General features: G+C 40.1%; 1 protein-coding gene across 1 annotated transcript in view; it reads left to right on the top strand.

Moving 5' to 3' along the window:
- Positions 1-12,934, top strand: part of LOC124170199 — a 44,327-nt gene extending 31,393 nt beyond the window's left edge. The window contains exons 6-8 of the mRNA XM_046548896.1: positions 7,593-7,798; positions 8,236-8,526; positions 12,714-12,934. Of these exons, the coding sequence (XP_046404852.1) occupies positions 7,593-7,798; positions 8,236-8,526; positions 12,714-12,906 (690 nt within the window). The 3' untranslated portion in view covers positions 12,907-12,934. The remainder of the gene's footprint in view (positions 1-7,592; positions 7,799-8,235; positions 8,527-12,713) is intronic.
- Positions 12,935-13,482: the final 548 nt, after the last annotated feature.

The raw sequence follows: 13,482 nt of genomic DNA, 5'->3' as shown, positions 1-13,482 counted from the left end.
GCGCTTAGACTTGAATGCAGAGTTATTTAAGTATACTGGGACTAGCCGTGGTGATAACTTTTACGGAGTCACCCGCAATGCACAAATTGTGCGAAAAATCCACAGAAGAAAAATCATTCGCCTTGACCGGGATTCGAACCCGGATCCCTCGATTTCCGGCCGAGTGCTTTAGCCATTTACGCCACCGAAGCGTCATTCCCCCTGTGGAAATTTGTGGACTATGCCGGACAAGGTGGTATGGACAGCTGAGCATATTATGCGACTAGTAGTCCAGGTCGTGCGCATGGCGCCACAGCCGGAGAGCAAAGCCTGAACTTTGAACGCGAAGATGTGTTCACTCTAGACTTATTTAGGATACCGGGACTAGCCACGGTGATAGCTTTTACGGAGTCACCTGCAATTGCGGGGGGAATTTCCACAGGTGAGAATGACGCCTTGGTAGCTTAACTGGCTAAAGCACTCAGCCGGAAATTGAGGGATCTGGGTTCGAATCCCGGTCAAGGCGAATGATTTTTCCTATGTGGATTTTTCGCACTATTTGAATGCAGAGTGCTGCGAGATAAGTTGAGGCAAGGTATGGGCTAATTTGTGTGCTGGAGCACTTATACTTAGTGAAAAATTTAAAATTATGCAAAGACCGTCGTGAATTGGACTTGAGAGAGCAGTTCAAAATTATTGAAAGCCAGGACAGTACTCTTATGAATGAATGTCTTTACCCATCCTTTTCCCCTATTCTGGAATCCGTTTTAAAAGTCATCAGATAACTAGGTAACGATAATAAGATAATCAAATCATAATTTTCACCTGAAGGTAATAATAATTCTTCTAAACCCGGGTCGCGCTTTTTAAAAAAGAAGTGTTATTAATAGTGATAGAGAAGTAATAGTGTAATTCCAAGAAAACTTTGTTACTTCCACAATACAGCAGACTTCCGATTATAATTAGTGATGGGTCGGTTCGATTCCTCGATTCTTCGATTCCTCGATTCTCGGCCAAGAACCGGAATCGAAAACGAGTACTTGCCAAGGCGAAAAATCGATTCCGATTCCAGTAGTACTTCAAACAACAAAATAAACGACCGCGTTTCCAACTGTCATTTGAATTTTCGCGCCACGTAATCGTAATAACAAAACACATATCTTCTTGGGATGTGCGAGTACTCGAAAATTCAAGTCAATCGAGTAGTTGGTACTCGACTCGAGCGTTTCGAGTCGCATTACGAAGCATTTCGAGTCGAGTAGTTAAGGTTACAGTGCTTTCGAGGCTAGTAGGTCCAGCAATCTGGCGACAGGAAGCGCTATCATGAAACTCATGTAATAATGCAGTTTTTAAAGCCGATAAGTCATTCTAATGCCTTGGCCTGGTAGTTTCAGCTTGCCGAATACACTATAGTTGTCGACGTGGGCGCCGAATACCTTTATGCCAGCCGCAGCGGCCGATCGTCTTCCTACCCGGCGCACACTAGTCTGAAATTGGAAAAAGCTGGAATAAAGTCCAAAATGACCTTTTTGGGGATAGAGACTTGAAACTCGGCGTAAATACTCATAAATCATTACCAAATATTGCTTTATATGCCATTTCACATAAATACGAACCTTTAGTGAGATACAGAGGCCCAAGCATGACCAATTTTTCAATGCCACGCGAGATATCGTTTTTCCTCAAAAAATCTTTGAATTTATCCAAGTGGTTTTGCGTTGGTGTGAGTTTTATGAAATAAAAAACGCAATATTCCTTTGATCTGGCGCTTTGCCTATACTTTCAATGACTTTCGAAGATTTTGGCTCTCATCTGTCGGGTTTTACAACGCAAAATGGCCGACCCGTTTTTCACGTGAAATTTGACATAAAGTAGACATTATCTTTCGTTTACGAAAAATATAACTCGGAAAATTTGAACCGCAATATAAAGTAGAGATTTCTAAAGAGTACTAATAAGAAATCTTGAAAAAAAAGTTTGCGACGAAGGAAATAAGAGCGATTTTTCAATCGCGCGTCAAGGCTGAGCTACACGCTGCGGAACTTTAAGGCTCGGTAACAGGCCGATTTTTCAAGTTTTTTAAAACATTAGTCTTGAAAATCGTCATTTAAAGCATAGATAATCGTCTTCATTGACTTAAAACACTAAACTGAGGATGTTAAAAAGGATTATGTATAGATCGACTTGACCATTTAGCGCATTACTCGAGTGAAAATACTAAGGATTGGATATTTTTTGGAACCATCCCACGCATAAGAAATATGCCTCGGGTATTGAAGTAAAGTGAAGAGATTAAGTCAGCATGCTTAAGAGAGAGAAAAAAGAACTATTTCCGTGAAAGGCAACAACCGATACCCTTTTTCCCTTTCCACCTTCGCCGAGGTGAGTCGCGCGGTAGGGGGAGTTTTCACACCACAAGGCTCTTGTAGCCTTTTTTATTACTGCGACCGTCCGATGTGATATTCATTTGTAGCGTTTAGTTTCTTTCTTGAACTTAAAAAAAGCAAGAGATTTTAAGGTTGATTAAATGACGTGAGAAGAATAGCATTTTTTTTGGCTCTACAAAACTAAAGTTTAGTTCTATAGTTGTTCGCTTCGACCACTTGAATTCCATGAAGATTCAAGATCCAAAAAATCGTTGATATAATTTTTAATAAAAATTCCAAAGTCTCCGAAATCTTGCAATTTTGGTGGGAAAGTACATGCCCAGTAACACACATGTGTAGCAAAAGGCAATTTTCCGCAGGCAGTAATACTCTAACATGGAGACGTCAAAACCTGCTGGCTGAGCATGTAGAATAATTGGTTTTTCTGCTTGAGAATTTGAAAGGGCCAAATATTACATAGATTCATATACGTAGTATGTAATTTTTATTACAGCTATGAAAATTTCTGTACTCAGGTATATTCTGTTTTGAAATTTAGCTATTATATTTTAATTACATAGTAATTATTTGAAAGATGCTTTTGTCAACTGACTCTTTCACAGAGTAATATTTTTTAAAGTGGTTTTCTTGTTGCCTGGAATTAAGTGATATTTTTCTTGGAGCCTATGGCATCAGAATCGATGGAATCGGTATCGGTAGAATCGGAATCGAAATGTCAGAATCGGAATCGGGATCGGAATCGATAAAATTTTGGAATCGACCCATCACTAATTATAATACCACCTCTTAGACCCCCTCCTATACTACTCGTATACCCTTCTTCCCCTCTTATATTTTATGTTATTATAATCCTTTACAAAATAGGGGTGAACATTGTATTCATCCCTTAAAAACTTTTCCATTAGCGACCACATCATATGTCATAAAAAACGACAAAAAACGGTTATTTTAATGTTTTTTAAAGTTTTTTTTTTCAATTGTCACCCCCTAAATCTTTCCAACCCCAGTTAAGTTTGTCTCTCTCTTGACCCTGATAGCCTCAAAACGTCAATTTTTGTAATCAGAAGCAGATAACATCAGTAAAAGTCCATTGAAAAGCGATAAGTTTAGATAAGGGGTGGTTTTCCCCCCCAATTTAGGGGTTGCTCGTAAAAATGGAGGGCGATAGAAAAAAACGGAGGTAATTTTCGGATTCAGCGACCCAAAATCAGCCAGTAACACCCTAAATTGTAGCCGAACATTTTTTTAACTATTTTTTTCCAGAACAGTGTTATCCATCAGCAATTTATCCGTTTTGCGGCTTATATATCCATGCCTGAGTTTTACACTTCTTTGACATCTTCCGCAATCTACTTTTTAAAAATTAATCGGACGCAAAAGCACCTGGATATTTGCATTTTAATGCTATGCCAGCCTTATAACTTTCCGCCAGAATCCTCTACGTGAAAGGGAATTGTTTTATTCACTTTCTGATTAGGAATGCTTCAAGTTTACTTGGGCGTCTGCTCTAGCATGCGGGCGACGATCGGCGGCGAGAAAAAAAACTCAAGATTAATTTTATAAGATTTTTTCAATGGCTAACAATTTCAAATTGAGAGAAATGTTGTCTACAATCTATATTTGTAAAGTTCATATGGCAAATGTGCAATTATTGCCGTGGCCTTGCATTCGGTTGAATACAGGCCAAAGGATCCGGAGATGTCGTCGCACTCGGACATATTTATGCCGTTGTCGTGGCTCCAGCGACATTCTCGGTTCTGAGGGAGCCCTGGGATCGGGTAATCATGGCGTGGAGTAAAGAAAGGCAGGGATGGGAATTTTAAAACACCCAGGGGGTGCGTTTATTGGTTTCAGAAAGTTACAGGAGGGGGGGCCTGCAAGGGCGGGTGAAGTCCGTGGCTACTGCTTCCGTGGGGCTGGGGTCCGGCACTGTCCAGAATTGCCTCTCTGGGAATCTCCGTGGATCCACGACAGCTCTGGCGGGGGTTCCGGCATTGGCGGCACCCCCATGTTCCAAGGGCTATGGTGGGGTCATGGGCCACGTGCTCTGTCTGCCTCTGCGGGCGATGACCTTAGGCGGGTGGCTCCCGAGTGCGGCGGTGTCCGGGGAGGGGACCCCCTGGGATGGCGTGTACGCTCCTGGCGATAGGGGAGGGTGCAAGAGCGGATCCGGTTGGGTGAGGGGAATAATCGTCAGCTCCAAGAGGGGTAGAATGCCTGAAGATGTACTCGCTCAGATTATGACCCCTAGGCCGCCTCAACCGCAACTGCCTTCCACGGTCTCGGGCACCGCCTCCTATACCCTTATCCTGTCCGCCCAATGTCCAATGAGGGCGCTCTGTTAGGACACTTGGTGATCCATGTAATGGGAAGGAGTTGGGAAGGTCTCGTGGTAGAGGGGAGAGCGTTCAGGCACTGGAAATCATATGGTGTCGCGTGTTTTGAAGTGGATTTTGCCCGTGGTGAGGCCGTTAGGGAAGCAGAAGTAGAGACAGCATCAATCATATCCAGGCACACTCTTATTATTATTATTTTGTCTTATTTTCTCAAGCGAATTTAGGACATTGTTGTCCTCTCTTCCAATTAACTTGATGGACAATCACAAACATCCATGCCCTGGATGGTGATCAACCCACCCAGGCGGGATTCGAACCCGCGACCTCTAGGTTAGCAGCTGGGGACTTTACCCCGACGCCACCGAGGCCGGCGAAGGATTCGACTCTTGCGCAGAAGGATTGCCATAAGTCAGGATTTCGTGTAACCACTGTAGTGTGATGGGGTGATCGGTTGGCCATTACTTTCACGTAAGCTCCATGTTCATGTTATATAAATATAAGGATGTGTGATCCCATTCAGGGATCTTGGAACCACGCAACGCAGCAGTTGCATGCTGGGAAACGTGCGAGAGGCGCGACCACTCAGCGTGGTGCCTGACAGTGTAGTTTCCGACGTCACACAGCTGTTTTAAGCATTCGTGCAAACAGATTTTCTGAATCTGTGATCTTGCCGCCACGGATGTGTGGTTTCCAGAAACCAGGCATGATACAGACAGTGTGAATGAGAGTTCAATTATGATTTCACCACTAAAAAGATCGCGGTTGGGAAAAGAAATCTCTTAATGATTCCGGAAATCAATCTAAAATAACAGACGATGTGCATGAATAATATTTGATTTACTTGAATTATGAATAAGCTCTTATAAAAAAAATTTTTTTAAAAACCAGCCTTTATATTTAGATTACAGGGGATGAGCAACGTTTATATATGACACAAAGCAAAAAAACTCAGTGACCCCGAAAAACCAAAAGTGACGTATTAAAAAAGTCACTATATTTATTAAATTTTCAGTGAATGGTAAGCCCCCTATGTTTCAAGATGCCACCCCTATGCTTTTAAATGCCTACCCCTATGTTTAAAATGCCACGAAACACGAAAATCGACCATTTGGAACTTCTTAGATCAAAAACATGTTTTGGGGGGGGTTGACTGGGGGGTGGTTAAAGGGGGGTTGGAGAGAAAAAGTTATATTTTCATGTATTGTCATCGGAAATGAAGAAGTGTGCAAAATTTCAGCGTTTTTGCTTCACAGGAAGTGAGTCAAATTTGAGTTACAAGATTTGTACCAGACAAACAGACAGGTTGGTGAGTTGATATAAAGACTGTAAAAATACGTGAAATTAAAGTGAAAATTTGGATTATTCGTGTTTTCTGATTACATATTCATTCCCCATTATTAGCCCTGATAATCGGGAATATTGGATCCTAACCTATTCCGAGGCTCTCTGTGAAGCTTACCAGTTACAGAAATATTAAGAAATATTTTAAATGAGGTCAACACTTTCCAGAGAATATGTGGCACAGTTAGAAGAACTCTAAAAAAAACAAAACAAGAAGAGAAACACAAATAAAATTTTACAGAGTGATGGCAGTCCCTACTGTACCCTACGGATCAGAATGTTGGGTACCAAAACAGAATGAATCAAGGCAGATAGAATCTCTATAGTTACAGGCCCAACTTTGTGGTAGTTCATTTCAATGAGTAGAAACGAACAAAACTTTGTTTAAGTCCACCAATTTTTTTTGGTGGATTGGAAATTGGTGGATTTAAACAAAGTTTTGTTCGTTTTTACTCATCGCAGATAGAATAATCGGAAATGAAATTTTTAAGATCAGTAAAAGGCTGCACAAGATTGGATAAAATGAGAAACATCCAAATTAGAGATGAACTGGGTGTCCAGGCAGTCACTGTCAAGCTACAAGACTATAAACACAGATTAGCAGCCTAATCCTGGAAGGAAGAAGAATAAGAATCGGGAGTATATGGTGTATACATATTTAAAAAATTTCTATTTGTTGACCAGTTTTGGTTTTTACACCATTATCAAGTGCAGAAAATAGAAACTTTAAAAATATATTGTGGAACTAACAAAGTGTCTGTTAATGATAATACGGAGCCCTTCCACCACGTACAAGCTTCAAGTTTCGATTCAGTGTTATCCAAATCGGTGTGAAGGCTTCCACGGTGTTGCCCAGAGAATGACTGCTTTTAATCAATGTTGTTAATGCATTTAGAAATCAGCTGCAGGAAAAAAGTTTAAATTTGTTGCCTACTGTCGGCATCAAAATGATGTGCCGCTGTACTTTGCAAATTTATATCTGGACTTCAGTGCGTGCCACAATAATGAATAATACGTCATTTTAAAGGAGATTTTATTCTGAATCTTGATTTATTTTTTGTTTCAATAAAAATTCAAAAATTAAGACACGGGAGTGCAATAAATGACTCGTTCCACCACGTACATTTTCAAGTTTCCATTCAATGTTATCCAAATTGGTGTGACGGCTTCCACGGTGTTGCCTAGTGAATGACTGCCCCTTAGGGAAAAAACTGTTGGATTTTAGCAGTTACTGTTGGATTTTAACTGTTACTGTTGGATTTTCTACGGTTATTGTTGGATTTTAACAGTCACCGTTGGATTTTCTACGGTTATTGTTGAGTTTCAACAGTTACTGTTGAATTTTCTACAGTTACTGTTGGATTCAACAATTGTCCCAATTAATTTTTGAAATTTTCAACAGTTTTTTTAAATAGTTTTTTAACAGTTTTTTCGCTAAGGGGCATCTTTTCAATCTTCTACTGTGTTTAGAAATCATCTGTATAGAAAACATTTTTAATTTGTTGCCTCTATTACTTAATGTTTCCAATGCCTCTTTCCATTGTGTCAGGTGTTGTGTGCGACAGCTGACCGGCTGACGGCTAGTGTGGAGGAGCCTGCGATTGGCCCCGAGTTGGTGATCCGTCGAGAACTGAACACAGGGGTGATGGGGGACGAGGGAAGACGGTGGTTGGCTGACCATCTGGCCAAGGTGCAGCGCAAGGGCCCATTGCGCAAAAACCGACTGCTGTATGAGTGTCGCCTGTGCAACAAGAGGTGGGTGAGGCCAATAGGGTAGTTTCCTTCATCAAAAGAAAACGAAATGCATTAATTGCGATTCCTCACCCACCATTAGTGTATTCATAATATACAAATTATTTGGTTTAAGAAATCCCAGTTTAGACGACTTAGGCAATGGTCAATTTTAACCTCATTTGAAAAAGGACAGATTGGCGCCCATGTGTTGCCACTCCACGTGAAGTCACAGGGACCTAGTTTCTATACAAGTAGATAGGAGTTTTACATCGTCTGAGATTACCAATACATGCATGAGGCATAGAGCTCAGGGAAGCATCTCTCAATAATCACCCATTAAAATTGCCTTTGGTCGGAATGTGGAGTATTACTCGAGGGACAAAGATCAATTGATGGTGAGTGCATGAGATAAATGATCTCTAATATTCTTCTCCACTGAAATTGAACTCCATTTGCAGGTTTAAAAAGCAGCAAGACCTGGACAAGCACCTTGTGGTACACGCGGCGACGATGAGCCGAACGGAGCAGTGTGCTCGCTGTGGCGTGGTGCTGAAGGCAGCCTCTGCGCTGCAGAACGGGAAACCTCGATCCGCCGCCAGGGCCCTGTGTGCCGTTTGCGTGAAGGCGTTTGGCGAGGGGGTCGCCAACAGTCGAGACTCTCAATCAAGTCTCAAGTTAAACTCGGCAAGTGGGGAGGAGAGCGAAAGGCGGGAGTTCAACGTGGACATTCTCGTGATGAAGGATAGCAGGTAAGCACAGTACTCAACAGTGAAAACCTTAAAATCTGGAAGAAGCCATGAATTTCATCTTCCGTGAAAAAAAAAACCTTGAAAAAGCCGTGAATTACATCATAAAACCTTAACCCTTTCGCTGCTATACCATTTTTCCGAACTGATGGCAGCTGGGTGGAAAATAAAAAACTAGCCAATGAGAAGCGCTGCCCCTTCCACCTCTCCATTCCCCTCCATCCCCTTCCCTTTTTCCCTCCATCCGGCCAATCGGCGTTGGCAGCCTTGGGAATAACGGTACTTTCAGGGGCGGCAGAACGAGCGCTGCTAAGTTAAGGCACTGACTTTCGGCAAGTTGGATTTGAACAGACACAGGAATAATTTACAAATTTACATATACAGTAAAACCTCTATGTAGTGAACCTCTTTACATCATAAACTTCCATACTTCATACTACCCCTACAGTCCCATCAGATTTACATGTAAATTTATAGGCAAACCTCATTATCTCATAAAACCTCCACTTATCAAAGCAAGGAGATAACCCCGAGATGGCCTTACTACCTGATGAGAATCCCCGATTTTCCCCACCCCGAGCTCCTCACCTTCTGTTGCCTCTGGAGTGCCCACTGCACACAAATTTCGCGAGTGGGCAATTGTTGCTATTGCACGAGTTATCATGATGAAGAAATGAGTCTTATCCAATTCCTACTTTATCTAAAGCAGTACTGCATGTACTCCATAAATGCGACGTCAAGGCTATGGAGTACGTGCGTATTTACTTGACTACTGCTGTGGGAGCAGACGATGCTCTGGATCTCCACGCAAAGCTTAGCTTAAAAATACTTGATCTCGGCATGAAAGCGGATGACATTAGACAAATTTTTAAAGTAAATTTCAACTGTACATATAATATAAAATCTTCTTGTAATTACGTCGTAATCTAACAATCTTGCGTGGTATTATTCGATATGTCGATCGATATAACAATCTATATGCCTTTATTCCAGAAGCGCGAATGTGTACGGCTGTTGCCGTAATTTATGGTTAATATAATTTAGTCCAATTTTTATGATGTTTAAAAACAATCCGTTGACATACTCAGGGTTGTTGTTATATTCTCCGAGTACGCTTTGAGAAAGAAGAAATGACTTAGCTTTATTCATCTTCTTTCTATAAATATTTATTGGATAAATCACGGGAGATAGACGCCGTTTTCATGTAATTGTCTTCGGGAAATGAAATTTTAATACACATGGTATTGTTTTTCAAAGTAGCGCTCATTTTCTTGATTTTAAAGGTGAAGTGAGTTCAGGAAGACGATCCTACGAGAACTACCGATAGTAATTGTAATTATGACGACTTTTCCGCAGATTGCAATTACCCCGACTGCTATTATTTACTTTCCTTGTTAGCACGTTTTCCTGGTTATTACGTTCATTTTTTGTAGTCCCTTCAGAAACGTACTAAACAAGTTCTACTGTATTAGCGAGTGGAAGTACAAGAAAAAAAGCCTACCTTTATGCAACCCGCAGCGCAACAGTTAGGTCCTCATACTCCGTTGCTAGGAGCACTGATGGTGTTCTGTTTTGCTGTGGGTTGCAGAAATTCAGGTGCTTCTATGGTACTTTCCGTCATATTCAAGTATACTGGGACTAGCCACGGTGATAACTTTTACGGAGTCACCTGCAATGCACAAATTGTGCGAAAATTTTACTTTCCGTTGCTGATGTCTTGAAAAGTTTTTCAGCATCAGCGGCTGAAACGTAGACTGCACATATATTTCCTATCACCTAGCAAAATTTGAATGGGATTTTGTGGTGACACACAAGGAAATTCCCTTCTAAGTCATAACACAGACCAACGATGAAAAAACTTTTTAACTGAAAGTACCTTATTCTTATGTTATTTTATGTTGCTGAACCCAAATGTGGTGCTTAAAAAGTTGCATTTATTCACATTTTACAGTTAAATTAATAAAGCAATATTTTTAACAGTAAAGTTAAATTAAGCAATATTTTTAGAATTTAACAGCTTTTTTATAGTTATAATAAAATTGAAAAAGTCGGTCTAATGAACTGGGGGATTACTCTTGGTACTTCACCGAGAAGTTCAGCAAGCGATTCATCGCAGAAAAAGCTACACAAGAAGCTTCAGGGAAAAAAGGGAAAGAAAATGTAGACCAATTCCAATTGACAAGTGAACCCTTTATTATCATGCTACATTACTACTGTAAGTAATTTAACAGTAAATACAAACAATTTTATGACGTAACACAGTGTTTCATTGATTTCCCTGTGTACCGTATAGGGATATTAGACTAAATATTAAATATATATTACTTGGAAACTATGGGTGATACAAAAACACTAAGGCCAGGTTTGGATTCGGCACATGAAAATCTATAAAGATCAGCTATTAAAATGAAAAAAGTTTTCAAACAATATTTGTTATTGGCCTGTGTAATTAATACCATGGTCAGACCGTATCAAGTTTGTTGTAGATAAAGTGGGTTTCGGCGAGGCTATTTTGATTATGAACGTGTGGAACTCCCTGAAATTGAACCATGAAATGATTGCCAATGTTTGGCAAACATTTTATGGTTTCTCTAGCAAACAAATGGGTGTCCTATCACCGAGCAATATTTGAACAATACCTGGAGGTGACACTTGAGGTAATTTGCTTTTAAGACATAATTAATCCTGGGCTATTTCATCTCAAATCAGGCAGATAGTGCAAAATCATGTCAGGTGACCATCACTGATTTCTCTGAATGTTATACATATGAAAGCAGTATCCTTGTGATGAATAATGATCACTTTATCTCAGCTCAGAACTGAACAGTTATAAAGTTACCATCCTGTGAACATTGCACAGTCAGGCCTCAGAGTAAAAAAATGAAAAATCACGTAAATGCTGATTACTAAGGAACAATGCAGTAAAGCAGTGGTTATTGTTTCATTTTGAAGAGAATTCATTTATTCACATTCTGGCATAACTTGCAAGTCATTTGAAGCAATGATAAACAAATAGGGCTTGTTTAAACAATAAAAATTAGTCATTATTTAACAATTTATTTCTTAATTACCATCATCAGACCGTATTGAGTTTGTTGTAGATAAAGTACGGGTTTTGACTAGGTTACTTTCATTATGAATGCATGGAACTTCCTGAAATTGATCCATAAAATGATTGTACAGTTAAACCTCTATGTAGTGAACCTCTTTACATTGCATAAACGTCCATACTTCATACCACCCCTACGGTCCCGTCTGATTTACATGTACATTTATAGGCAAACCTATTTATAGTGAACCTCTTTATCTCATAAAACCTCCACTTATCATGCCAAGGAGACACCCCCGAGACGGCCTAACTGCCTCAGCAAATCGTACCGAGACAACTAGAGACCATTAATGCAGCCACGATTATATACATGGGATGACATTTTCAGCAATAAATGTTTCACCCTTATTATTTGTTTCTTATATACCTTTAATATGCTGTAATTTTCACGTTAATCATTAGTTGTGGCCATTTTGTTCAATATGAGAGCATACCTAACAGTAAATAAGAAAAAAGGTATCAAAATATACCAATCATTTGAATTGACTTTTGAATTTAGAGAGATCACATTGTTTTATCTTGAATCATGGTAAAAATCATGAAGTAGCACTTGCTGTCAGTAATTATTTAATAATAAATATATGTTCACTAATACATTCATGTTTGTTTAAACACATAAATATAATGGTTTAAGAGACAGCAGTGCCTTTCATTTCCGAAGGATATGAAAAATTGGTGCCTATCACTGAAACCTCTCTATAGTGAACCTCCAAACATCAAATTGCCCAAATTTTGGTCCCTTCCATTACGATTTGAAGAGGTTTTACTGTATGCCACTATAGCACTTTGAAATTTAAAAATCATTCAATAGCATTCGCTATCTGTTATCATTAAGTAATAAATATATGTTCACTAATGCATGCATGTTTGTTTAAACATATAAATATAATGGTTAAAAGACAGTAGTGCCTTTCATTTCGGAAGGATATGAAAAAATGGTGCCTATCACTGAAACCTCTCTAAAGTGAACCTCCATACATCAAAGTGCACAAATTTTGGTCCCCTCCATTACGACATAAAGAGGTTTTACTGTATATTGATTATGTTTCTCTCTCTCTCTCTCTCTCTCTTTGTTCGACAGCCGGTTGCGCGGAGGGAAGTTTGGCTGTCGGCAGTGTGGGAAGTCGTTCCCGCTGACGGAGATTCTGGAGCGCCACATGAGGCGGAGCCACCTGTCGAAGAGACGGTTCCGCTGCGAGCACTGCGACGAGCGATTTACGCTCAAGCGATGCCTGCACGACCACGCCAAACGCCACGCAAGGGGCATGTCCTAGCAATAAAACACATTCCAAGCAGAAAAGATTGGGGACTTTCATTGCCTGTTTAATCATGCCTCCTCTCTCATTTACTCAACTGAAGAATCTAAGACATTGATTGCGATTCGTTACCCACCATTAGTGTATTCATAATATACAAATTATTTGGTTTCAGAAATCCCAGTTCACTAGTTTGTCAACAACACAGTGTTCACTGAATTTTGTTTGTTCCTTGATGATCATTGAAAAATGATCATTTCTTTTCCTTTTGGTTTGTTCCTTGCAAAAATGATCATTTCACGCAACCATTTTCAGCAAAAGCTCCTGAAATGGAAATCCCATCCCTTATTCCATCAATCAACACGTCCCTTTTTGCATCACTGAAGCATTCGCTGGTATCGTTCAATCAGCCTATCAGAGCGCAACACCTCTAACAGCGTTGCGGCTGTAGCTGAAGTCCCTATCAAACTCCTTGAACATGACAAAGGGTCTTTGCAGGTTAAGATGGTGAAAAGTGCCCCGGATATTTTGAAAAATAAAAGCTTTACTCTTAAAGTGCATCCAAAATTGTGTGTTTCCCCAAAGTTTCAGGCC

Source organism: Ischnura elegans, chromosome 13 (genome assembly GCF_921293095.1).
Source record: "Ischnura elegans chromosome 13, ioIscEleg1.1, whole genome shotgun sequence".
Classification (NCBI taxonomy): Eukaryota; Metazoa; Arthropoda; class Insecta; order Odonata; family Coenagrionidae; genus Ischnura; species Ischnura elegans.
The sequence above is the reverse complement of the archived record's forward strand: the minus strand, read 5'-3'. Positions and strand labels throughout refer to the sequence as shown.